The following is a 27,234-nucleotide window of genomic DNA, read 5'->3' as shown; positions in this document are numbered from 1 at the left end:
ATTGAGCCTGTTGGTGAATACTAAGTTCCCTAATGTAGGTCATGATGCCCTACTTTTCCCTCTCGCATTGGCAGGGTTACATTAACTGCACAAAGTAACCTACATACTGCTGTAAAGAAATGATCCAGATGAAGTTATGCTGCATAATTTATCAGTGTGGTTGTCAGCACAAGTGAACCAGTATAAGGTGGGATGTGATTATGACATTAAAGTAATTGTGATAGAAAGAAAAGAAGAAGCAAAACACATTAATAAAGCACATCCATCTGCAGAAGGAAGCATACATAAGAAGCATAAATGTCTGTCTAGACAGATTCTCTTTTATTTATTCATTTATTTTTAACAGAGCACTTCTCTCAGGCTACAGCTTTACTTGTGGTTCCTAGGATATTGAAAAGTAGAATGGGAGGCAGAGCATTGAGCTTTCAGGCCCCTCTTCAGCTCCCAGTTTGGATTTGGGAGATGAACACCCTACTTTTAAGATGAGGCTTAAAGCTTTCCATTTGTTAAAGCTTACAGTTAGAGCTGGATCAGGTGACCCTGAATCCTCCCTTAGTTATTCTGCAATAGACCTAGACTGATGGGGGATTCCCATGATGCACTAACTCACCTCACCTCTGTGTTTATACACCACTCTGCATTTAATCATTAATTATTCATCTCTGGCTCTTTTACTCTTCTCCTCAGCAGAACCAGGCTCAGGGAGTGGAGGTTTCTTCCTGTTAAAAGGAAGTTTTTCCTTCCCACTGTCGCCAAGTGCTTGCTCAGAGAATGTCGTTTGATTGTTGGGGTTTTCTCTGTATTACTGTAGAGTCTTTACTTTACAATATAAAAAGCCTTGGGACGACTGGTGTTGCTGGCGCTGTATAAATTAAATTAAACTAATTTTTAAAATGTTTGGCTTTTCAGATGCAGGGAATAGATGTAAAATGCAGTTTGGTTTTAAGGGAGCAACACGTACACTTTGTTTTGACTAAGTCCCATGTCAGTTTTATTGGGTTTGAAAATATTATTAGCCCAAACGCATTGCTCGGAAGCTTCATTCAAACAAGGAGTATAACATACTATATGTTTTTGTTGAATAATGATTAAACTTGGTAGCAGATACCAATATATAATTTAGCTTTACATTATTGATGTGTGTATTGTCACACTTCATACAAAGCAGAAATGTTTCCTCTTTAGTCTGCAATTTGTTATTTATGACCCAAGTGATGTCACATGTTTATAATCCAGTGAGCATGTTATAAACTCAGACTCGGCTGCCACCAAAGACTCATTAGTAACAGGATTCAGTATATCGTATTTCAGCCCTTTAAACTATACAGATAATGTGATGTAACATCAACATCACATACTGATTTTTCTGAATTTCCAAATCACCCTGTTTGGTTTCAGTGTCGTCATTACAGGCATGTAGTGGGATTATTGTAGCCATTATTTCCACAGTGGTTTACAGAGTGAGAAAACTGAGTTGTAATGATATTTCTTGTAATGCTGTTGTAACAGCAGGCGGCTTTAGCTACAAGACTACTGTTGAGTAGTCGTGAGGAGTCCCTGAGTATTCACTCAGGCACATTTACCACCTCCTTCCTTCCCCCGCCACACACACGCACTCATCTTACTTGAATATTCTTCCACCCACTCACGTAGCTCCAGAGAAAATGGGCGTGCTTGTTGCTATATTTCAGACAGACATAACTCCGCTTCTGTCATGTTTTGAAATGATACCCTTTTTTGTGCGTGTGTGTCGAGTGAGCATTCACGTTTAATTCAACCACTTGAAACTAACTTTGTTTATGGGTGAGCTTCGCTGTCTTGTTATATTATAGGGTAACACAGTTGAGTCAGTTGACGTATGACTCAAACATTTGTGTGTTCAGCTGTGCAGCGTGCTGTAGGTGGAGCCTCACTTAGGAGAACCTTGTTGTGTGTTTTTTTTTTTCTGCCTCTCTTAGAGGAGGCGTGTTGGCCCAATGAATTCATTTTGTACAAGTTGATATTTGGATTTGCATGTTGGAGGGTTAACTCTGGCTGCAAGTCTGTTTTTCATTGCCTTCTCCTGCTCTGTAATTGAGTGAGCTCGATATTTTTCAGCACTTCTTTTTACACTCACAACAGGAAGCGGGAAAAACAAGGTGTGTTTCCTTAGTATGTTTTTGGTGGCCAGCTGGAGAGAGACGACCAGAGTTAAAGGAGAGGAAAACAAGAAGGTGAGGGCTGCTGTTGCTGTGCTGCTGGCTGACTGAGGAAATATGTGTACACAACACAATCTGTTCAGGCAGCACCGTTCTTCACACTGTTTTGTGTGGCTGATTGCGGGGGGAGGGCTTTACTTACACAAACCTTGAGGGACTTTTTTTTTCTGCTAGTTTTGCCTTTCCTTTCTCACTATTGGTTTGTCATCCTCTTGATGCATCACACTACACAGATGAGGTAGCACTGAATTCATTTTTCAGCCAGTTTATGTTCTTTTGTTCTTTTCCTGTTGCTCTGTCTTCAGGCTGATCACGCTCTACCCCTCCCCCTGGCTCTTTTTCACTCTACTCAACTCCTCACTCTATTGCTCTGCTTCCTCATTACTCTCTCTCTCTCTCTGGCACTCCCCTGTTTGTGTGTATTGTGTGGGTGTGCACTAATGGGCGGGAGTTTCTCCACCAGCCTCCAATTGGCTGGCGTAGACCTACGAGGATTGGATGTATGCTGTGTAGAGTGAGAGAGAGAGTGAGTGAGAGAAGGGGAGGGGGGGGGGGAGAACTCCAGCAGGCTGGGGTCAGGGGGAAAGCGGAGATGGAGTGCGTGGGTGTTTTTGTTTTGAGATGGCAGGGTTTGAAATCAGGAGAAGAACGAGTCAGCTCTACTGTCAGTGGCGTACTGAGCTTATAGACTCCGGCACAGTCTCTCCTCTTGCCATTCTCTTTCTCTTTTCCTGTTCTGCCATGTGCAGCTGTGCTTCCCTCTTCTCCTCTTCTGCAGCTCTTGCTGCCCTAGCACCCAAATGCAGCCCACCCCTGGCTCTGAGAGCGTGAGCCTCTTTCAGGGTGGAGGCACTGCTGGTGCTGCCACCACCAACAGGAAACTGTCCAAAAGAATACTAACACAGGCGTCGTGGAGTAGCTTTCTTTGGTGATGGTGAGTTGCCTCCTCTCGTTCCTTCTGACTTTTTTTTTTCTTTTCAAAATCGAACGCAAATTTGTGTTTATAGTAGCTGTACCTTGGAGTAGAGCTGTTTTTAAATCTGTGATGTTTCTGTTAGATTGCACAGAACTGTAAAGGACACTCCTGGAGTCTTTTATTCTTTAGATTCTTCAGATTTCTGCATGTCAGGACTAATGCAGAGAAGAATTTAGGAAGATATAAAATTACACCAACAACCTGCCAAATGCTCATGGCTTTAGCAGGAGACCAGCCATCTTGGATCCCCCCCACCCCTCAAAATCGTACAATCTAAAGTTGTAGTTGGTTATAGTGAAACTGTAGTTGATGTAACATGGGATAGCGTTGCTTTAAGACACAGCAACGCTTAATTTGTGCAACTTTCCTGCCTTTTTACTTTCTTTTTTCATGCCTTTCCTTGTCCACGGCATGTTTACACATGAGAAGATGAAGTAGATAAGACAGCCAGTTTTTTTTTAATTTGGCTTGCAAACAAAGAATTCCCCAGTTCAGTATAACTGTAAAGTCCAATAGCTGTTTTTTTTGCCTTTTTTCTGCTTTTCCCTTTTAACCAGCTTATTATTTAATTGGAAAAACACATCTAAAGTATGAGTTTGTCTGCTGTGCGTCTTACCACTTGCCTGATTCTTACGTGATCTACTGGCCACGTCTGGGCTTAAGCTCCAGATATCAAGCAGTGTTCATATTTTCTGCAGCAAAAAGGGGGAAAAAAGATGCTTAAAATTATTGCAGTTAAAGTCTTACAAATCTGCTTTAGATGCTGTGCTGCTTCATAATCTGTGTAAACCCATGGCTCTGCTTCCCTAAACAGATTTGCTGAGGTTGGATGCTACTGTAAAGAACAACTCTTCTCCATGAAATGTTGGAGGCTTATTGAAAGGTTAAAAACCTTCCCAAGCCTGGCCTGATTGCGTCGCATGACATCATAAATAAATCTTCTTGTCTTTGTGCAGACATTTGAGCAATGTTCGTGGGATTTCTTTCCTGACCTCTGTTTTTTTGGGGTTTTTTTTAATTATCATCACAAAAGTTGCTTAAAAAACAGTACAAAAAGATTCCTATGTACAACAAAAATACTAACAGAAATTAGGAATGCTTAAAAACAACATGTATCAGGTTTTCTGGGATTCATTTGCATTTCATTTAATTTTCTAGGTTAAAAGGCTCTAGGTGCATCTTCAAGCATGGATTTTGTTTTGATAGGTTTATCTCTCCTGCTTTGTTCCTCTCCGGTGGATTTGAAAATGTCATCTGACAATCTGGAGCGGTCTGTTAGGAGGAGCGCCATGCTCCCCATGCCTCCAGCAGCTGATAGAGCCATCTCATTTGTTTTTGTTCCATCCTGATATGGTCATCTTTATTTGTCTCTCTCTCACACACACACACACACACACACACACACACACAGAGTCTGTAACTGTACTATGTGCCATGTGCTTTGCGACTGAAGCCTGTGTGCTGCCTAGGCCACCATCTGCACTCGCATCAGTAGCTTCAGAGTGCAGATCCTCTCCTCAGTTTACCTGCTGAGTGGACATGTGCTCACTGAAAAGGTGGAGTGCTCCATTTAAAAAAACAAAAAAGAAGGGGGGGGAAGAGGACGTTGTTTGTTGGCAGCTAGTCTGTTGGTCTGTTTCATTGCTTGGACAGAACTGAGCACTAATGAGACTGCCCATCATGTGCACCCAGAGAGAAAGCCCCCCTCTCTCTTAATATCTCCTACATGGCAAGCTAGACCGCTAGATCTCTCCTGCAGCCTTTCCATCCCCTCATTAGGGCTTTCTTCTTTGAAAGCCATGTGTTTCAGTCACATTAATTTTTCTTGCTTTCCCCACTACCTTCTTTCCTTTCAGCTTTTCCACATGTCCCCGTTAATTGTTTCCGTTGTGTCATGCCCTCCACATGCCTCTGAGAACTTAGAATAGCAGCAGAGAGCATTTATAAAAACACAAACTTTCAGAATTTTACAAATTGGACTTTTGGAATATTGAGCGGTAACTTTTGTTTGAGCTGCTGGAGATCATTTGGCTTCACTGGGAAGTTTGAAATACTCTTGGGTAACTGCACTGTCTCTTTTGACTGTTCCTACTCCAACTGCTAGCAACAATGATGAGTAAAATAGTCAAACCTAACTGTGCATTTTCCTTTGTTTTCTCCTTGTCTTGTCCAGGGCATCTGGCGTATTCCAGTAGATGAGATTGATCGCCCGGGTAGTTTTGCATCTCATATGAACCGATCCATTGTCCTCTTGCTGGAGGTGCTGTCTCAGCTCAAGGATCACGATACTCTGCTGAAAGTCTCTTTTATGCTGCAGAGAACCCCTGACCAGGGAAAGTAAGCACCACGTTCTGTGTGATGATGTTAATTCTGTCATATGTCTTTTATTCGTTCCATGACATCTCTATTCCTTCTTTCTGAAGGAAGTATTTACGGGATGTTGATCGCCAGGTTTTGGCCAAGAGAGCATTTTTCCTAACTGTAAAAGTCCTGGAGGACAATCTGAACAGTCTCACTGGGGTAAGACTACTACAGCCCACTGTGCACATGCACGGCCGAGAGCCACTCAGTGTTTTACACATCTGGCATGCACCCACTTCATGTTTTGACAGGTTCTGTTCTTTTTCAGGTGTCTGAGCAGCTTCAGAAAGCGCCTGCGCCCTCCATGGGGGAGATGACCACAACAGACACATCCAACAAGCCCAGTTCAGATGACAGCAAACACACCGTGCCTAAGAAGCCTGGACTCACAGAGGGCGCCTGTGCTACTGATCCAGGTCCAAGAGAAGCCTCCCAGGCGCAACTCACCCCATCACCACTACCGTCAATAGATAAAGGGAGTAAGGTTCAGGAGGGCTACCCTGGGAAGGCAGAGACTCCTGGGAATGAGGGGCATAAAGCAGGGCCTGCAGAACCCATGGACCTGGACATCTGCCACTGGAGGAAACCCTCTAATGCCACAGATTCTCAGGGCACCCAAACACAGGCTGAGACCTCAGTGAGTGGCACTGAGCCTCAGCAGAAAGTCACTGACATCAGCCGGACACCAGAACTTTCCCTGGAGGAGCTAAGTATCAGTTCCAGACAGCAGCAGCTTCAAGCCTCAGCACCCAAAATCACCGTGGCAGCGAGTGGGACTGATCAGGGGTTACTACGAAAGCCAAACAGGAAGAGGAAACTTCTAGAGGATGTAGAGTCTGGAAAAACCCTCCTGCTTGATGCCTACAGAGTGTGGCAACAAGGCCAGAAAGTCATGACCTACGACCTGGGGCGCATTGAAAAGATAATGTCAGAGACTTATATGCTCATAAAACAGGTAAACCTCTTGCAGATGTGCCACACCACATGTCTTCACTGTGCACATATAGGTAACATTATTGTTGCAATAACCGCACTGCATTTTTTTTTTATGATATTTTGCAAAGTCATACATTCTTAATGAGAATCCTCCTAAAATAATTTGGACTCGGGAAACCCCTTTTCTAACTGAATTAGTAACAGTACTCCTATTGACAATCAGGGACTTTCCCACTTTGAGTTTTCGAGCTCTGCAGCAAATACAGCTCAAGGTGCGGTTGTTTTTACTCTGAGTAACCCAAATTCAACCTCGGTGTGTCCCGTCCTTTTGCTGTTATTTCTAAAATAGATTGCTGACTCTAAATGTAGTTTGGTATTTTTAAATAGGAATAGCCATATTTTCTCTCTTTCGCTTGTCTCTCTCTCTCTCTCATGATATATATATCCACCTCTAAAGCATGCAAAAACCACTTTGGCTCAGTCACTGCTGATTTAAAGATACAGTGAAATTTATCACTACATTTCACTTTATGAATTCCTGTGATTGGCCTCTTAACTTTTCACATTGATATATATTGATATCAGGTTCTGCACTGAAAAGCAAATTGTTTTCTCATGTCAGCCCCGGCTAGTTTTTGCCATCAAAGTATAATTGATAATGAAAGATTGTTTTTACACTGCCAGCACAACTGATGCAAAGTGTGCCGTGACAAAGTGCATACACAGAAATGGAAACTTTGTAGGATATTTCTAGAAACAGAAAGCTTCTTTTAATGAATTATGTTAAGATAGTTAAAATAGAATAGCCATGTGGTTTCCATTGGAAAAATATAAACTTTGAAAATACAGCAAGAATGAGATAAAAAATTGAATGGAGTGGTTTACTGTCTGCATCGTTTGCTTGGTTTTTCTGGGCGCTTAGCTTTGCAGCAAGATTCTTTTTCCTGTGCTTTTTAAGAAACAGCTTAGAGAATAATTTTCTCAGAGCCGTACCTAAAAGCCAGAGCCAGGCGCAACATGTTTCCTGTCACCAAATCACGCAATTAATAAGCCTGGACATTTTCCAAAGCCATCTTGTGGTTGTGTACCTACTTACACAAACTGCAAATGCTTTGTTTTCTCTTTTCTTTTTTCCCCCCCAAAACACACCTGCACATGGTTATATTTTAAATCTGTACCTTTTGATTTTTTTTTTCATTTTTGTTTATGTCAGCAGTGCTGCATATCACACTCAAGACATTTTTCAGTCTCTAACCTCTCTGCTGAGGTGTTAAAACAAAAACCCACTAAGTGTGTATGTAGATTGAGCATTTCCTGCCATCAAAGTATTTCAGCTTGACGAGTAGAGAATACTGGTTGCTCATTACTACCTCAAAAAAGATCCTCAAATGCGCATCATCATGTGAACATTGCGTTGGTTCAGAATTTGTTCAAATGCTCAATTGTTTACAAACACTGTCTGTTAATGATGCCATTACAGTTCTCTAGAAAGTGGCGTTGGTCCTCCATACCTGTCAGATATTTTTTGGGCTTTTTTGTGGGTTTTTTTATTGGGGGGGGGAGTTTGCAAGGGATTTTTGAGAAGTTCTAACTGGCAAATAAGCATGCACACACATGCATCCTTGTGTGTTTGTGGGGAGGAAGTTCAACAAGTAAAGAGTTTGCAGAGAGCTACAGATGAAAGCAGAGGGCTGTCCTCTGTGACATGTTGAAGCTTGACTCAATCTGTTTCTACAATAAGCAGTTTGAAAACTCGATTGAGGATGCTGTAAATTCCCTCCCTTTGGGGGTCCCTGAATTGCTGCAGACAGCGAACGTCGCTGTAAACATGCTCACGCAGCTGTTAAAGCTGCCACAGACAAAAATTCGATAGAGGAAAAATAAAGTCCCCCTAAATATTTGTCCTCTCACAGGCCTTACGCCCACTCCTCTGGGTGGAAGTTGTATGCTTAACTCATACAGACAACTATGTCTCGCAGTCACGGAGGACCTTTAACACATGCCTATAAACTGGAAAACATTTGGACAACAAAGACCTGTGATTGCCTAAATTCTCCAATCGGGGTTTAATTTTCTAAAACCTGAAAACAATCAGTGGTAGATTCTAGATCTTTCTCAGAGTACTTGAGTTACAATATGCTGAAAGGTTATTATCCAATTTGTGTCCCCGAAGATGCCAAAACCTGGCTGCCTACTCCAGCTTCGAGTGTGCGGTGTTGTTCTCTAGCTAAACTTGCCAACTCCCACACATCCACCAGCTGAACTACGCCTTTCTTTACTTGTGCTAATGATCAGATGCGAAAGCTGAGGAGAGAAAAAATCGTGCTGGCTCAGAATCAGATTAAGTTGTTGTCGGTTTGGCGTTGGTGTATGAGGATTAATTAACACTGTATGTTTCTCAGGACAGGTCACTTCAGAAATCTGATGAATTTGTGGTGCTATAATCATTGCTTCTGTATTTATACTGCACGGAAACGTATGTGAACAAGTTGACATCGTGGAATCTGATTATCTGTAGATACACTGCGTTCCTCTGCTCGAAAATCCTTATTCTGCCTTTTCTCCTGTCTCAGGTTGATGAGGATGTGGCTCTGGACCAGGCTGTGAAGTTCTGTCAGATACAGTTGGCCACTTCTGCCCAAAGACAGGTAAACCTTTGTAACTCAGCATGTTCATCTGCCACCTTTCTGCTACACCCACACCTTCACATTTTCCCTCATCCTTGTGGTGTAGCTCCCTGTAGCACGTGCTTAACTATGGGTCTATTCCTTCATTATAAAAGATGATGCAAAAAATTAAGATCCTGGGATGTGCGTTGCATAGCAAAACACAAATTTTAAGGTTTTGTTTCAAAACAAATTAACAGGACACCAGAAATGTCTTATAAACTACAATCGTCTAGCTCACCCATCTGGCGAATCCAGGAAGTTTAATTCTAGTGTTACATGTCTGCTGATTTAGCTCATAATAGCACTTGTTATAATATATGTTCTGTGTTATGTGTGGGGTTAAGTGTGCAGCATCTGTAGTAAAATGTGCTAAAGTGATGACTAACTTGGTAATTCCCAGACTTCAAGTCTAACCTGCTCCTGCCTGCCAGTGCTAAATATAGCCCAAAGCGTGGTGTGAATGCTCCCTGTTGTCCCTTCAGCCTCACTCAGTCGCTGCCAAACTTGTCATCATTTTCAGCGTGACACTGATATTCAGGTTGTTTATTTGCACAGGCAATATGCATATGATGTCTTTCATTTTTTAAGATAAAGTGAAAGAAATGAGTAAATACTTAGTATTTGTGTAATCGCAGACAATCAGCTAGTGCCTAAGCACGTTATCTCAGTTTTGTCTCCAGTACACGGATTCCTCATCGAATCATTACTTGCTCTGCCTCACTCTGGTTCAGTGTCTCTCTCCCCCCCCCCCCCCTCTCATCCCTCCTCCTGCCCACACAGTCATCAAGGGTCTCTCTGCCCACATCCTGTTGTCACGGTGATGTTCCCTGAACTTCAGGCTCATGTGTACCACAGTTGTAAGCAAAATAAATCTGTGTTTTTTTTTTCCCCAGTTCAGTGATCGCACCATCTTATTTTCTGCATGATTCCTTTTGTTCATCTTGGTCTTTTTATTCGTTTGTCTACTTTCCACGCGACGCTTGACTCATAGATGATTGCAGAGAGCTGGAAGACGCCATGTGTAAAAACTACAGTTGTTAATTAGTAGCAGTAAATTATATTTTTGTTTTTATCTACATGTATTTAATTTCACATTATTTTGTTTATCTTCTTTTTACCTTAAAGAGGCTAATTATAATGTGCATAAAGAAGTGAATTCCTTATTTAACTTATACTGGGCCTTTGTGCAGCCACCTCAGTTCACCATCTGTCTTTAACTAGGGATCCTCTCCCTTTAAGACCAATGTCCCTTTAAGACATTTTTATTTCTGATTTGCTGCACTTCATAAACAGCATGCCACAGAAATTCAATTTCGCTGACATCACACAGAGCCAGGAGTAGAAAAAACGCTGTAAAGAGCCTTTAGCTCACTTCGGGGACTGTATGCTGACTTATGTATTTCAGTTTAGAATAATTTAAATGTGAGAAAATTGAAATGATGTCTAAATAATGCCATTATTACGGTTGCAGAAGCCTAAACCCAGATGCATCCACACTCAAAAAGAATTTAAATTTGACCACTTTATTTCATCATGATCATTTATATTGGATGACTAATACTTAACAGCTCATACATGGATTCTTAACAAGACACAGTCATGCCGCCTGACTGCCAGAGCCAAAGGAAAATCACCAGCATTGTAATTTATTTTTTTAACCACCTTCTCAGATTTTTTCCCATATAAGCTAATACAGACGTATTGCCTTTACTATGTGCATAGTCATCTGCCCAAAGGCCCATTGTGAGCCAGGAAAATCAGTGGATTACTCTGATAGGTGGCCTGTATGCACTGGTGAGTGTCCTTGCATGCCCAGGATGTGACAAACGGAGGGTGCTTTTCTACATCAAAGCTCATTCTGTAGTCTTATCTAACTGCTGTTAATGTGTAATTATTGTGGCACCAATACCTGTCGTGGTTTGCATTTGCTTACATTTGTATGTGGTGGGTAATGTAGATCGTAGCTTGAGGAATTTTTTTTTTTTTTTCCCTGTCGCTTGCAGATTCACACATTTCCTTCAAGCCCCCACAAATAGAGGGGGAGGGAGAGGGAGTCCTTTGAGTGCTGAGCTGGAAAATCAGCTGTGTTGTCCTCTGTCTTGTTTTCACTGGAGGAGTCCATACAATTTGCTGTCAACTGGTGAATGTGAACTGAGGGGCTATACAAAAGCCCAGGATAAGTTAAATAAGGATAACACTGAATTGGTGGAGGTATTTTATTAAAAACACTCCTGTATTTGAGCTGGAACATTATGGGTTTACTTCAGTAAATACGTTTTGTTTGCTTCACAGTGAAATGCCAGTATTGCTTCATTTTTGGAGGGCAGTTTAATGGAAAAAGTTTGTTTCCTCTGTGTTGGAAAGATCTGCCGCGGCTCTAATCTGATCGACAGCCCGATCTGTGATGACAGAGAACAGTCTTTCGGTTCATTGTTGGACTTCGACCACACGGGAACGCTCAACCCTGAATACTGGCTTCATGCTACGTGCTGCAATCTAATGTTTTTCTAAGCGCACAGTCCAGCTGACTTGTTGGTGTCTCTATTGGGGATGTTTAATTCATGAGATATGAATCATCAAAGCCGGCTACGGAGCTGCTGCTTGCTTTAAGCTACTGTGCTGCTCTGCGTTGGGCTGGAGGATCTTTTGCTCTCCAAGCTTTGGGAAGGCTACTCTGCTTGTTTAATTTTGCCTGTTCTCTGCTGTGTGAATCCCATGGGAAGCTTCACTGCACGCAGCTGTGAAGCCGAGCACAATTTGACTTCATCTCCCTGCAGACACCCAGGGAGAACTGGGACGAGAGCTCTGTTATTGCCAAATTTTCTTGAGCTAACGTACTATATCTGTCAAAGGCCACTTGTCATGACAGAATATATACTATGACCCTAGATGTCTTAACAGAGCTGTAGCAGATGCAGTTTAGCTTTGACAGATTCTTTTGCAAGTATGAAGTCATATTTGCCTCTTTTCCATCCCTGCATAATTAATGCTGTACATGTCGGTGTAGCCTTCTAGTCAATATGAAATGAATTCATTCCTGAATGTCTCACATTTTGGCTCGGTTTGCACAATAGACCGAGCATCTTGTGTGTCATGTGCTTAGAAAAGCTGTTTTTCATCCAACTTTTTATCCATTTAGATATAAAAACTAGAGGAGAAGGTGTATTCATTCCTTTTAACTGTGCTCCTCTGTGTTGCCATGACAGCGGCTGTGGGAGCAGGGCGGCTGTTGTCATAGGTTGTTTGTGCAGCTCTTGTGTTTATAAGTGGTCCTCAAAAGGACATCCACCAAAGTGGCTCAGATCTGAGCTCACCATAACCCAACACACAGTCCAGCGGGCAAGTGCTGCCAGCCCGTGAAACCCCGAGGAGCGGCATCGAAACTCTGTAAAGGATTCATTACTTGTTGTGTGAAAGAGGCAAAACTAGCACGGCTGATGTGTGTTTGAAAAGTGCAGAAATATCGACTCTGCTTCTCTGAGTCTCGCAGCAGTTCTGTCTCAAGGGGGGAGGATGTACAGTACTCAGAAGTCTGCCGGTGCAGGGGGTGGTTAGCCAAGGTCAGTCACACCTCCTCATGAATGCTGCTTTGTCTTTTTTTTTTTTTTTTTCTGTCTTCAGCAGGCTTCGAGCGATGCCCCGACCACACCTAAGTACACAAAGGAGCAACGAGACCTCTTCTTCCCCGCCTCCCTACAGACGCCCGTCCTGGTCAGCCACTCCACCTGCCACCCGCTGTCCACCCAGGACAGCCAAGCCAAGGTGGTGTACGAGCCCCTGAGCAAGCTGCCCAGACCTCAGACCTCAAGCTTCCACGATCAGCCACAGCACAGGAGAGGAGCCAGCCACTCTTCTGCAGCCATGGCCTTCCTGCCACAGACAGGTACAGCGGCCTCCTCCCACACACATCAAATGTTGCGACGTCCTCTGATTCTGCAGACAAAAATCAATGCAGTTTTGCCATTAAATTCTGCTGCTTTAAGTGGAGCTCCAGTTTCTAATGATACTACAGTGTCCATGTGACCAGCAGAGGGCGCCTGTGGGTTTCAGCAGCTCAGTTACATAACAGCAAGCTCTGGCCTGGTTATGTTTTGCCTTTTGGGTTTTGTCAGTCCACCAACAAGAGTTTGAGAAATTCACATCCTCCAGATTGTGACTCTGTGTGCCTACGTGAGCTCCTCGAAGGCTTTGGCTTAATCACCGCAGATCTCATAATGAATATTCAGCTTATCTCGTGTTTGCTATCAAAACATGTCATTCTTTCCTCTTTAGGTTTTTAGGATGAGTAGAACTGACATTTCTAAAGGCTGAGAGCTTGAATCTGTAGTATGCAAATTCAGTGTGTGAACCTTTTCTTTGTGGTCAGTAGATTTAGCATCAGTTAGTTAGAATAATCATTTGACGACATTTGACGACGGTCATGATGTTGTTGACGAAGTTTTGGGTTTTTTTTGTTTTCTTTTGCCTTTCTTACCTGTTTCTACTCTTAAGACACAGAAAGGTAGTTTAAACGAACCTTTTATTTTCAAGGGGCAAGCTCCCTCAGGGTTACTACACAGGTAGAATAACAGACATGGATACATAGAAAATGAATACACATAGGGATGTTTAAGTTGCATTGACAGACATGAATGAAACATTTGATCATTCATTAGCTGTTAACCAGGCGGTAGTGAAGGAGGCTGCCAGTCAGTCACAGGAAAGACCATTATTCACACTCACATTCACACCTGCAGGCAGCTTAGAACCAGTGAATCTTTCATGTGTGTCTGTGTACAGAGAAGAAAACACATGTGGCCAAACCAACTCACAGTAGGAGTTATATTTTCTTAACCATGAACGCAATAACGGAAATATAAAAAGACAAAGGCAACTTGCAGTTTAGTAGTTTTTTAGGGTTTTTTATGTTTGACTAATAAAGCTGCATTAAGTCTCAGAATACCGGGTATTACACTTCTACCACCATCACAGATTTCAGATCAGGGTTCTTTGTGTGTCTCGTCTCTCTGTCATGCCTGGCATTTTGATGAACATTGCTTCCCATCATTGTCCAACCATTTGCAGCAGACAGCTGCCCCTCCCTGAACCTGCTTCTACAGGAGGTCTCTTCCTGTTCTTCCCCACAGAGAATTAGAAATTGTCCTTGAAGTACAAATATCTCTTGCCGTGACACACTGGTGATTATTATTATTACTTATTGAATTGCATTCATCATTCATTTAGCGAGAGCGTAACCAGGAGCTGCATATTATGAAGTTGTATAGCTTCATGTCCATTTCCTAAACTTGCATGACCTTTGAAGTCTGAAAACACATGCAAAAGTGTGTTTGCATGTGCGTGCAAACACACACTGGTCGGTATGAAGCAGCACTGCACTGATGTGTGTTATGTAACGGTTTCCTAGGCAACATTATGGGTGAAGACTGAAAACGTATTAGATAATTTTTGTTTTCATATTTGTGTCCGTGTCTGAGCTGCAGGGGGAATTTTTGCAGTTAGTGTTAGCAGCAGTGTTCCTGCATTCATTACAAATGCTTGTCTAATGAATGAGGCTGTGAGGTCCCAATCAAAGGGAAACTTGTTACTGTCAATTGTCTGCTAATAAATGCCAAATATAAGGAGATTTATTACGAAATAATCCCCTCATTCATCGGCGACCTGTAAACAATCAGTCGCTTGTGAGTGTTCCTGATGACTTTCATGGGACCCCTAGTCAAAAACACATTTCTCTGCGTGTGCGTGCGTGTGTGTGTGTGTGTGCGCGTGTGTGTGCGTGCGCAGCCTCTAGTCGTGCTAAAGAAGGAAAGCAGAGAGGAAGTGAAATGGTACGCAACGCAACTTTAAATCAAAAGCACTGGAAACCATTCTGAAAAGAAATGTTTCTTGTCAGTGTCCAAATGATTTGCTATAAAAGCTGACATTTTACAATTTGCTGCAATATTTATTCTTTTTATACACTGATTTATTTGTTTTGTTTTGTAAATTGAAAGCACAGTTTTTGCGCACTTGCAAAGTTTTTTGTTGGGTCGAATCGATCCCTAACATGTTATTTGTTGCTCGCAGAGGAGCGGGAGGAGCCTGCAGAGGGACTTTTGTACCGACAGCAGGAGTCGCACCTTTGCCAGCAGATGAAACTCGCCACTGTGTCCCAGCAGGGGCAGGAATCAGCAGCAGGCTGGTTTCAGGGGGAAACTGCCACATGTAGCACAATACAACCTTGCCCAGGTCATTACCTAAGAATCAAAGTGTCTTACAAAAACATGCGTAGATTGGATTCAACAGATAATGCACATAACAGCACCGTTAGTGACTGTGCACGCCTTCTTTCTTTTTCTTCCACGCTCTTTCTCTCAGACCAGCAGCAGTATGCCAGCAATGACCAGTCGAAGCTTCCAGACCCCAGCCGAATCCGCTCCCGAGTCCCGCCCAACATGCCAAAGCTTTTCATCCCTTCCACCGTTACCAAGTTCCCGCCAGAAATCACAGTAACGCCTCCGACCCCCACGCTTCTCTCCCCCAAAGGCAGCATCTCAGAGGAAACCAAACAGAGACTTAAGGTAAGCACTCTCAATTACCACGCATACGGCTCTCTGTTGTCCCAGCACTCAACAGTGACCCCTGCTGTCTGCTCCTGTACAGAACGTCATCCTGTCGTCCCAGTCCGCAGCCACAGTCAAAAAGGACACTCTGACCCAGCCGGCACTGGAGGTGCAGGAGACATCCAGCCAGGAGTCGTCTCTGGAGAGTGAGTCGGACGAGGAGGACGACTACATGGACATCTGAGCCTCGGAAGGCCTCTGAACTCATGACACATCCAGGCCTGACTTTGCCAAACTCCACTTCCCCCAATTCTTAAAAGCAACAACAAAAAAAACAGGATGTTCATACCTCTGCAGCTGTCTGTGTTGATGCTCTTGTCCCCTCACGTGCATTGCAAAACAAAAACAAAAAACCCCGCACTCCCACTACAGTATTCTCATCGGCTGTCATGTCGCAGTGTTGCTCTGGTGATGATGTATATGACAGACAATGATGGCTTTCGTCTCACAGCATGTCTGTAATGTGCCATTTATGCATATCACTCTTTAGCTTTTTGAGCTCTCCTGTGACAACTTGGGGAAAAAGGAAAAAAAAAATCAGCCTTTAAAGCAAGCCAGTCCCGTGTTTATGCATCTTCTCGTATGTTGTGTGCTAACTATATCGCCAAGCTGCAGCTTTCCAGTTGTCTCACGAGCCCATCGAACTGAGGCGCCTCGGTCTGGATGGGCGCTCAGCAGCATGCACCTGCTGTCCTCCACTCTGATAGTTTACTTGGGCATGAGATGTTCATCTCCAGGACACAATGCATTGCTACACGAAATATTTCAAAGGACACAAGAACAATCGGCTGCGTTTGATGTTCGCCCGTGGAGACAACGAGCCACGCGGCCTCATGACATGTAGCAGGTTGAAAATGTTTACACTTAACATTCGGGATGTTTTTCAGTTTGCACTTAACTTTGCGCTATTTTTGTACTCACTGTATTCCTTGTACTATTTTTTTTCTTTCTTTCCTTTCATGTGCATTTGTAGCTAAGAGGAACAGTTCTTACCAGGATGGACCTCCATGTCACCAGCATTGATCTGTATTCATATGGGAAGGGGTTATTGGAAATTAGCTTTTTTTTTTTTTTTTTGGTACGTATCAAAATCCAAGTATCTTTCTGACATGTTTTGGCTTTCAGCGGTCAACTCTTAAGCTCGAGAAGCACTTTTCGTGATCTTTCCCGATCTTTGGCGCGTCCCGAGGAGGACTCTCTAATCCCGATGCCTTTCCATTGAAACCATTTTGGTAAATTTGTCACAATCTAGCTTAACTCAGAGGAAGACAACAGAATGTTTTTTAAAGATTGTTTTGTTTTCTATACAAGATGTTAAAGAAAGTTATTTACTGATTATGTTTCTTGAAAGTTGTCTAAAACATAATTTTTCAAAGAAAGCGTACAAGTGAATAATTGTAAACTATCACCCTTGATAAAAGAAGAAACGTTTTGTATTTTATTTCACGATTATTTTTTGGTGTAAGATAGTTTTTCTATTGTTCTGCCGAGCTTCTGGGAATGTAACGCGGCTAAAGAGGGCGAGCGGGTCAAAGGCTTGAGCTCGAGCTTCGCCCAGCTCCCCTCTGGTGCAGGCTGCTGAAGTGGAACTGTTCTCTGTGTCTGGACTGAATGCATTATAGATGTCAAACCAAAAATATATTTGAGAAACACACGATCTGCACTGTGTGTGCTGTTTGTTATCAGGTGCAATGTGTGCATCAAATTAGATGGTTTGTTTGGGGAAACCAGCTGTAACTTACAAGAGTCGTGGATGCAGACTGATATGGTGCGGATGGAGATTCTCATCATACAGTGTAAGTACTTACATGCTGTTGCTTGACTTCACTTGATTGCTGAAAAAGTTGTGACGTCAGAAATGTTGGGATGCTGTGTAAAATGTAAATAAAAGCTGAATGGAATTAATTTTTAAAATTAATTTTTTTTGTAATTTGCCAGCACCCTGGGGGAGACGGTAGCATGTTGACCGCTCTGTTGCATCACCTGTTCTTTTGTTCTTTTAACACTGCTGACATATTTTCCAACTTTTGCATCATAATGTTTCAGGCTTCAGAGCATCCTTTGTTCTATCTTTAATTTCTTAAGGCACCAAATGTTTTCACTGGCTGACTGGTCTAGTCTGCAGACAGCCCAGTTTAGCACTCAAGCATGCTGCTGTGACATGTGCAGACTGTGCTTTGGCGTTGGCTTGCTGAAATAAACGATGATTTCCCTGAAAGCAGTCTGCATAATAGAATGTGTCACTCCTAGTCTTGTAAATATTAATGCCTTCTCAAACCTGCTGCTTACGTTCAAGTTTTACCCACATGAACTCTGAGCAGTGAACTCCCCACGTTTACCTCTGAAAGACTCGGCCTGTCTTATGTTCTTTTTATACCCAATCATGTTACTAATTAACCTTATTCATTCTGAGATGCTTTTTCAGGTGATTTCTCAGTGTTAACTCTTGATGTGTTTTCTTTATAATATAAACAGTTTTATTTCTTTTTTTATCATATGCCTTTTGCATTTTACACAGCACCCCAACATTTTTTGAAACTGTACGTTAGTTTTATTTCCAAGTATAAACACTCATTGTCCACTATGTTACCTACACCTTGCTAGTACTGGTTTGGACCTTCATGGCACAGATTCAACAAGATGCTGGAATCCTTCCTCAGAGTTTGGTTCATATTAACATCCCAGATGTTTTCTGTCGAGTTAATATTTAGTGTCTGTGGAGACCATTGGAGTACACGACAACTCATTGTCATGTTCAAGAAACCAGCTCGAAATGATCCGAGCTTTGTGACATGGTGTGCTATCCTCTTAGACGATGGGTGCACTGTGGTCATAAAGGGATGGATATGGTCAGCAGCAATAGGATGTGGGGTTTCAGCGGCATGTCAGTTGGTACTAAGGGCTCAAAACTGTGCTAACAAAATTTCCTCCACATCATCACGCCACCAGCAGCAGCCTGAGTCACTGACACAAGGCAGGATGGATCCATGCTTTCATGTTGTTTACACCACATTTTGACCCTGCGCACTGAAGCTGCAGCAGATATTAAGACTCGTAAGAGCAGGCAGCGTTTTTCCAGCCTACTGTTGCCCGGTTTCAGTGAGCCCCAGCGAACTGTAGCCTCAGTTTTCTGTTCTAAGCTGACAGGAGTGGCACCTGTTGCACTCCTGTGCTGCTGTAGCACATCTGCTTCAAGGTTTAACATGCATTCAGAGATGCTCTTCTACCTTCAATGTAACAAGTGGTTATTTGAGTTGCTGTTGCCTCACTGCTCAAAGCATTCTCCTCAGACCTCTGACATCATCAAGGCATCTTTCTCCCTAAAAACTGACGATTCTCTGTAAACTCTACAGATGGTTGGGTGTTAAAATCCCAGCAGATTTTCTGGCAACAACAACAACTATGCCACATTCAAAGTCACTTAAATCACCTTTCATCCTCATTCTGATGCTCAGTTTGAGCTTCAGCGGGTCATCTTGACCACATTCACTTGCTGCTATGTGAGTAGCTGATTAGATATTGGTGCGAGCAAGCTGCTGTACCTAATGAAATGGCATATGAGTGTCCTTTTAATAATACATTTACAATAGATTACATAAGCATTTATTATTCATGTCAGACAAAGTAACACATTTAGCAAACTGTATTGTAACAAAGTCACGTTTAAGCAATCTGACAACTATGAGTGCAGTTTGAGGCTGTTGCTCTAATGTTGAGTCAACTCTCTGTTTAGTCAGAGGAAAGCACCATAGAAGTGTTAAGACACCTTACAAACAACTCTCATTGGACAGTATAAATGTCCCACACTTAAAGAAAGCACAAACCTTTGGGGGGCACACATGGTGACTTGGATTTCCCACTATTTCCCGTTGTCTGCATTTTATTTTCTGTTGTGATCAAATAACTTAAAACCAAAAACTCCCAAAACTCATTTCAGGACAGCTGAAATTGTGTTCTTTTCATCTTGTGCAATGTCACACATCTGCCTTAAGGAGATTCACAACTGGGGCACTGTGCACCTCCTAAGACTCAGCTCTGGTGAAGATGGATTTCTCCTCTTTGAGTCCTCCTGCTGGTGGTGGAGCTGCACAGCCTCTGAACTCCTGCAGCCATCTGACCACACTGACTGCGGTCAAAGGGCTTGTGCACAGTGGTGTGAAATCTCTGACACAAGGGAAGCCATTAGTCTTCATTAGCAACTTCCAGGAGTTTCTTATGAAGTGCTGTGAAGTTGTCATTTGCCCTCTTTGCCAGGCAAGCTAGATGTGAGATTTGTTTTCTTATGTGGTGGACCAAATGTGAGGTCCCCCAGCCCCAAGTTTGTGTAGATGAGATCACGGCCACTCTGCATTTAGGACAGGGATGTCAGAGGGGGCATGGAAGGATCCTCTCTCCCATTTTTCCTCAACTTTTTTCTTAAAGTGACCAATCATAACACAGCACCTCCAACGATCTAAAGTAAATTGATCGTTCCTCTCATTCGTCGTGTTAGTTGCCGGCTGCTGTCTCTACAAACCACTCAATGTGGCTGATTTAGCATCAAAAGGACTACGCTGCATGGCTAATGTGAGCAAAAGGTGTGAGATTTCTCGTCATTGCACTCAAGGGGGCGTTTTATTGGGCTGCCAGAGAGCCGTCTGATCCCTCGGCCCTGGCTGTATATTGGCAGCTGTTAAATGCTGAGCACAGGGAGATCTGTGCAGTTAAAGCAAATGGCCAAAGACTGACACCTGGTAGGTAGAAGAGCTCTGCTGAAGGTGATCTGGGAGTAGGAGTCACTGCGACACAGCGTATCTCTGATAAGTCTTTTTTTGCAGCGCGAGACCCTTTCTGTCACCCTCGAACATTCTTTAGTAAAAAAGCGTTATTCATGGAGTATATTTGGGCTTTGGCAGCCTCTATCAGTCTTCTCCAGACAGGCTCCCTAATTTGTCATCCAGCCTAAATCTCCCCTGGGCTTGCTCTTACATAAGCTCTCTGTCATGGCTCTGTACACCCTGACTTTTTGTCGCCTGGCCCCGCACTGAGGCCTTTAGCAGTCACACCTGTCGCCTTCAGAACCACTGCGTAATGGGATTGACACTGCCGCTGCTGAAATGTACACCTCCGCTCTGAAGCTGACATGCTCTCCTCTGCTAAAGCTGAAGTGATCTAAAGAGAATTCAGCCCTTCGCGTTGCTGACAAACAGCCAAAAAAGTTGCGTGACCCCTTCTCTGGTCCCCTGAAACATGACCAGAGAAGAAGTGTGGAGAGCATCAGTGTATTTGCGTTTCACATAAGGTGGGGGGGGGGGGGGCCAATTCCACAGAGAGAGTGGAGAGCCCTGCATCAGGGCATTTAACATAGGTAAATTATCAGACCACGATCTCTTAAGTGTATCATTAAAAGCTGAATGTCACCCCTCCTCCTTTTTTTTCTTTACATCGACCCTCCACAAAAGTCTTAAACAGGCTGTTCAATACTTTCACAGGGGAGACTTTATTTCTCGCGCCTCTTTATGCACACCCAACTGCCAATTCTGCTGTCTCATAAACCCACCTCTGTGTTTCGCTCCTCACCTGTAAAAGCCACTCGTATATCACACGCAGTTTTGTGCCCGGAGCTGTTATCCATACAGTCACACGTGAACAAAAGACTCCTTGGTGTGTGGGAGTAAAAGGGTTTGGGCCTACAGAAGGCATTGTATGCAGCACACATACATGGGATTACAATTAGAAACCTGACTGGAAGTGATGTGTCTGTGCTAGGAAAAAGAAAAAGAGGTTCAATGAGATGTGAAACTCACTTAATTCAAATTTGTGAGTGTGTGTGTTGGTGGAGGCAAGAAGGGAAACTGTGGTTTTCTCTCTCTTTCCCTTCTATGCAAATACTTGCAGTTTTCTAATAAATTCTTTTGCCTGCAGCAAGTGGCATGATGCAGGAGGAGACGGGCCTGCGAGCAAAGACGCAGCTGTGGATTTTGTCCCGTGTGTGGAGGGCTGGAGGATGGCTGGATTGTTGTGCCAGGTCTTTATTCTCTGACCCCTCCTGTCCCATTCAAGGCTGACTTGGGCCTTTGGTGCTAACTGGCTGTTAATTGCCTGGGCTTTCTCCATGCTGCAGAAACGTGCTCATTTCAAGGGGAACCAGTTTAATGAGATTATCTATCAGGGGTTGTCTAGACACCTGAATACACATACCCCCCCCCCCCTTCTTTCCATGCAGTCTTCACTACCTGGCAGGCTTCACACAAAGCCCTCAGGTGAAAGTTACCTGCAGAAAGAGTGCATGTTGTCATCGTCATTATGGGTTTACATAGAGTTTCCCACCCACTGCTGTGGGTGCCTTTGATGGAAAGTGTAAAGGAGATGATGAAAAAATGTATTATATATAGAATATGAAAATACATGTATGTGTGCATTTCCAGACCAATATGTCAGATTTATGCAATGTATTTATGAGAAAAGCCTGTGTACTTTAACTAAGCTATTGAAAACACTGCTGATTTTCTGAAAAATGTAAAAAAAAAAAAAATAGACCCTACCTGTATGCACACACAGACCACAGTGCATTAACCCGTTTACACAGACCTTCAGCTGTGTTTCTCTCAGTTGTGCCAAATGAATTATAATGACTTTTTTCTAACCACAAACACACTAAATGGCATTTTCATGAGCAGACTCTGTGTGTGTGTGTGTGTGTGTGTGTGTGTGTGTGTGTGTGTGTGTGTGTGTGTGTGTGTGTGTGTGTGTGTGTGTGTGTGAGGGAAATATTTACACAGGTTTTGCTGGACTGAGTTATGTGTTCTGCAGCACAGAAGTCCATCTCTATTTGTTTTTAAAGTCTCTTAGCAGTTAATAAAGATGCATTTCTTTCACGCCCCCCCCCCCCCCCCCCCCCACCTTCCTGTGGGGATGGTATCAAGCCTCTGTTAAGTCTCTTTGATTTCCAGCACTCTCCAATCACAGTTGGACTCCAACCCATCATTGTGCCACTTCAAAAGGATGGCCTCCCTGGCCCCACCCACTCCTGGGCTACCCTTAAAAGTCATGGTCATCCCATCCTGCAAGGACTCAGCATCTCTGAAACATCTGCAGCGAGGACTGATTTGACCTTCTGACTTCCTTCCTGGGCTGTTGGATTTTTCTTTTGCATGTGTGGAAAGAGACCCAGGAGACAGAGAAGAGCTGAAGACGCACTTTGGATATCACACACCTGGACTGAGTTCTCTGTCTTTTCTTTCTTTCTTTCGTTGTTTTTTTTTTTTTTTTTTTTTTTTAAAGCCTTTTCAGTTAAAAACATATCAAGTTTAATCCAAAGGATGCAGTCCATCAGAGGTGAGTTGATGACTACTTCTTAATATCAGCTTTGCCTCCGTAAGCACACGTGTCTTCTTCTACCAGTTTTTCCAGTAAAAAATGCTTATTCATGTTTTTCTTCTAGACTTGAAGTCCAACTTCAGTGGGCCTCCTCCGGCCCACATAGCTCCCGGACCTGATGCCTATCTCCAGGGCAATATCAGGATGTTTCTGGAGGACACTGAACTGTGGACGACCTTCCATGAAATAGGGACAGAGATGATCATCACTAAACCGGGAAGGTAGGGCAACAGAAAAATAAAATAAAATGTTAAATGTTCACACCTTGCTCCCCTACCTTTTGCAGAACTCATTCTTTCTCCCATGTTTACCAGGCGAATGTTTCCACATTGCAAAGTGAATCTATCCGGGCTTATTCCATGTGCCAAGTACGTGTTGATGGTCGACATGGTCCCAGAGGATGGTTTCAGGTATAAGGTAAGACACCAGTAGCTTTCTCCTTTGTGTATTAATGAGTCATGCATGAGAGAAAATTCACTTCCCAAGGCCTCACTAGAGTCATAGGTTTGGCTGTAGATAACCCAAAGTGGTAGCCACTAGCCCCAGACAAGACATCCCCTGTTTATCACCCACCCCCCCCCCCCACACACACCCCCAACATTGTACATCAAAGGATGTTATCTCTTCCTGTTTTTCTATCCCCTGCTGTGAGCCCACTGTACTACCCCCCGCTCCCCTCCCCATCTCTGTGGGTGGTACAGGCCAGCCACCGCTCTCCAGTCTATGGTGGAAAAGGAAGGATTTGAAAATTCTTCCGCTACTCACCTTTTTCAAATTGACTGACTCATGTGTCTCTTTCCAACAGTGGAATAAAAAGAAGTGGGAGGTGGCAGGAAAAGCAGAACCTCAGCCACCCTGCAGAACCTACCTCCACCCAGACTCTCCAGCACCAGGGAGTCACTGGATGAAGCAGTCCGTCTCCTTCCTCAAGCTCAAGCTGACCAACAACACGCTCGACCAGCACGGCCATGTGAGTAAAAGCAACATCTGCAACACTTTGACGTCTTTAGACCGAACGTTTCGGCAGTGCTTTTTTTCTAACATTTGGCTGGAGGATAGTTAATTCAACAACCTTCCGATTACAGTTTCCTCCCACCGGGGATAAAAGCGGATAAAAAAGACAGCGTGGTCTTTAAGTCGACATGTCAAAAGCACACAGTAAAACCGCGTTCAAGGAAGCGAAAAATGTTCAAAAAAATGTTCCTTGTCTGCAGATCATTTTGCACTCCATGCATCGCTACCATCCGCGCTTCCACATTGTCCAGGCAGACGACCTGTTCAGTGTGCGCTGGAGTGTTTTCCAGACCTTCACCTTCCCGGAGACTTCCTTCACTGCAGTCACTGCCTACCAGAACACTAAGGTCTGTTTCTAGCACTGCAAGTATGCCGTGTGCCGAGAGACAAATCACAAAGTTTTAACTTTGACTTTGTGTCTCCCTCTCCTGCAGATTACAAAGCTGAAGATCGATCACAACCCATTTGCAAAAGGCTTCCGGGATGAAGGCACTAATAAGAAAAGGTGAGGTTAAAATGCCAACGCGAAAGCTCCAGTTTGGTCCGTTGACTTGAAAGGATCTGAGCTCATTTATTGTTCAGTGTATTGTAGTTTGTATTTGTTTTTAATATAACTGATCTACTGCTGCAGACGTGCCAACAAGGACCCATCATGCCTTGAGAAGAGGACCAAGGCATCAGACATTTTGAACTCTGAAGAAGACAGTCCACCAGGTACCGTTTTCACACTCTTCTCTCTTCATGTTGATGCTTTTTTTGTTTTGTTCTTCCTCTCATTTGATGATCTGTGGCTCCTCAGACTTCTGCCAGTCTTCGTATGAAGGTTTCGACGGAGAGGATGAAGAGCTGCCCAAAAGAAAAGAAGAGGATGGTGTCAAAGAGGAGCGCTACTCTCCTTGGGATGCTGAGAGAGAGCACAGAGTGAGGACTGACTCTCCTGTTGGGGCAGACACAAGAGATCTCTACAGCACAGAGCAGCTTGTTCCTACTCCAGCTTCCTACCAGTCATACAGGTAAACAGCGATGCAGCAGATCATATTATAATCATGTTGTTTTGATGAATGCCAATCAATATTTGTTCTTTTCTTCTTCTTTTTTTTACTCCCCAGGTTCCATGAGTATGGAAAGTCCCCGTCCCCCTCCTCCAGCATCGGCAGCAGCAACAGTGGATCCGGACGCAGCAGCTTTGAGTCCAGAGTTCCCGACATAGCCACGGTCCCTGATCACGACTCCTCAAAGGCCCGTGAGGTTGGCCCTTCCAGCTGTGGCCCCCAGCACCTCCCGGGCCCCCAGGACTACACAGGGGTGCTCAACATGTCTTTGGCCCAGGCCAGTAAGCCAGGGGTCATCGGTCACCACATCTACAACCCCTACAGCACCGAGCAGCCCCTGGGCCAGTGGGGCGGCCCAGGTCCTTCCCAGTATCCCCCTCCTCATCATCTGACCACTGACTACACCACGCAAGCTGTGCATCACAGCTATCACCATGGCAACGTGGCCGAGTGGAGCCAGTACCCACTGTTCTCTTATTCGTGCTGGTGAAGGAATCTCCACCGTCAACTGAGAGTTACTTTACCGCTGCCATCTTAACAAAAAGCTGATCCCGGCACTCACAGCTGTGAGAGCGCATGACTATACAAGGCTGAGGGCCCCAACCCTGCAGCCAGAGTGAGAAAAACTGAGAGGAGAGAATAAGAAAAAGGAGTGGCTCTGTCTGCTGCCCCGACTGGCAGGATTCAAACCGGCCATTTAATGCTGAGTGCAACTCAAGTTTGTGGTTTAATTGTTTGAAAAAAGAAAAAAAAAACTATTTATTTTGCATTTCACCTCATTTCCCAGTGTAAATAAATATTTTTGTAAAAAGCTAAGAATAATAATGTAAGAGTTAATCATTTGTGTGCAATTATTGTTTGACAAATTGTGGTGTGACATAAAAAAACATAAAAAATAAATAAAAGTCTCTGGACTCGAAGTCTTGTGTGTGAAATCCATATCATTTTTACACTGATGTCTTATTAACTTGAGATACGAAAGTGTACAAAAAGAGACCAATATGAGGTATGAAACAAATATTTTTCTATCCTGAATCTCACTCTTATGCATTTTTCTTCTATTCAAACAAAACTGTGACAACAAAGGTTGTGGAGTGTCTCTAGAATCGTATCCTTTTTATTTACTTGTGACCCTTTAATTATTTCTCACACCAGCATCTGCCCGTTGACTTTGATTTCCTCCCAGTCGATGTTCACGCATGCAGCCAGTCTCCTGACTGAATGGATAAGAGTTTGTAAAAGTGCCTGAACTCCTTGGCCTTCTCCCAGTGGGTGCACATCTGCATGCTTTGTACCTGGCCACCCCTGATAAGAGCCGCAGCCTTTGGTGGTGTTTGTTTGTATTTCCTTTTTGTTGATCTAATGAGGCTATACTCTGTAGTTTCGACAAGCACAGCATGCGTTAAAGACGCTGTATTACTGCGACTCTGGGTCACCTGCTGTGGTTTACCCACCGGCACATAAAGCATCTCCACGGCCCTCGTTCTCCATGTCAATGAGCCTTAAAAAGCATGAAAAAGGGGGAGGCTGTTGGCTCCTTTTCACAACTGAAAAACACAGGCAGAACCCACTGTCTCCACCCTCAGGGGGATATGGGCTGCTAATGACTTTCGTAAAATCCAAGGGGGGTAAGAGGAAGAGTGGTTTGGGGGGGGAATTATCCTTCAGGAGAAACCCAAGTCTAGTGTGGATTTTATCCAGTGCAATTCATTATCCGAGCGCTTCCCTGAACTGGCGTTGTCCACCCACAGGCTTCTCCTGCTGAACACACTTCATTTGCCCATTTTAATGAGGACGAGAAGAGGCTGATCTTTACAGGAATCTGACTGCCCGGTGAGCAGGTCGGAGCAGAGGGAGCTCAGATTCAGAGAAACAGTTTGCTTAACCTCTTCCACCCTGGGCTCCGTTGTACAGGAACAGGACTGTATCTGTTTTTTGCTTTCATCACCGCATTTTCTACCTCTGCCCACAATAACTAACATTTCTGTTGCATTTTAATTAATCTACAGTAGCAGCTGAGAGTTTTGCAAACAGATTCACGACTCATTGTCACAAAAGGTAACTTTTTTA

General features: G+C 43.6%; 2 protein-coding genes across 6 annotated transcripts in view; both read left to right on the top strand.

Moving 5' to 3' along the window:
* Positions 1-17,640, top strand: part of cabin1 (calcineurin binding protein 1) — a 37,862-nt gene extending 20,222 nt beyond the window's left edge. For 4 of the 5 annotated variants that reach the window (XM_026186472.1, XM_026186471.1, XM_026186470.1 and 1 more), the window contains 8 exons: positions 5,348-5,511; positions 5,598-5,694; positions 5,804-6,490; positions 9,045-9,119; positions 12,762-13,023; positions 15,204-15,365; positions 15,495-15,697; positions 15,780-17,640. In XM_026186472.1, the coding sequence (XP_026042257.1) occupies positions 5,348-5,511; positions 5,598-5,694; positions 5,804-6,490; positions 9,045-9,119; positions 12,762-13,023; positions 15,204-15,365; positions 15,495-15,697; positions 15,780-15,923 (1,794 nt within the window). In that variant the 3' untranslated portion in view covers positions 15,924-17,640. The remainder of the gene's footprint in view (positions 1-5,347; positions 5,512-5,597; positions 5,695-5,803; positions 6,491-9,044; positions 9,120-12,761; positions 13,024-15,203; positions 15,366-15,494; positions 15,698-15,779) is intronic. The other variant, XM_026186469.1, reaches the window with a different exon arrangement.
* A 5,400-nt stretch (positions 17,641-23,040) lies between these two features.
* On the top strand, positions 23,041-26,002 carry tbx16 (T-box transcription factor 16). The gene is made up of 9 exons (XM_026187037.1): positions 23,041-23,056; positions 23,163-23,319; positions 23,413-23,515; positions 23,904-24,068; positions 24,313-24,459; positions 24,547-24,617; positions 24,744-24,826; positions 24,912-25,125; positions 25,222-26,002. Exons 1-9 carry the CDS (start codon positions 23,041-23,043, stop codon positions 25,652-25,654), a joined length of 1,389 nt encoding a protein of 462 aa, XP_026042822.1. The 3' UTR covers positions 25,655-26,002.
* The last annotated feature ends 1,232 nt before the right edge of the window (positions 26,003-27,234 follow it).

Source organism: Astatotilapia calliptera, chromosome 12 (assembly GCF_900246225.1).
Source record: "Astatotilapia calliptera chromosome 12, fAstCal1.2, whole genome shotgun sequence".
NCBI classification, from domain to species: domain Eukaryota; kingdom Metazoa; phylum Chordata; class Actinopteri; order Cichliformes; family Cichlidae; genus Astatotilapia; species Astatotilapia calliptera.
Note: the sequence above shows the minus strand (reverse complement) of the source record. Positions and strands in the feature narration are given on the sequence as shown.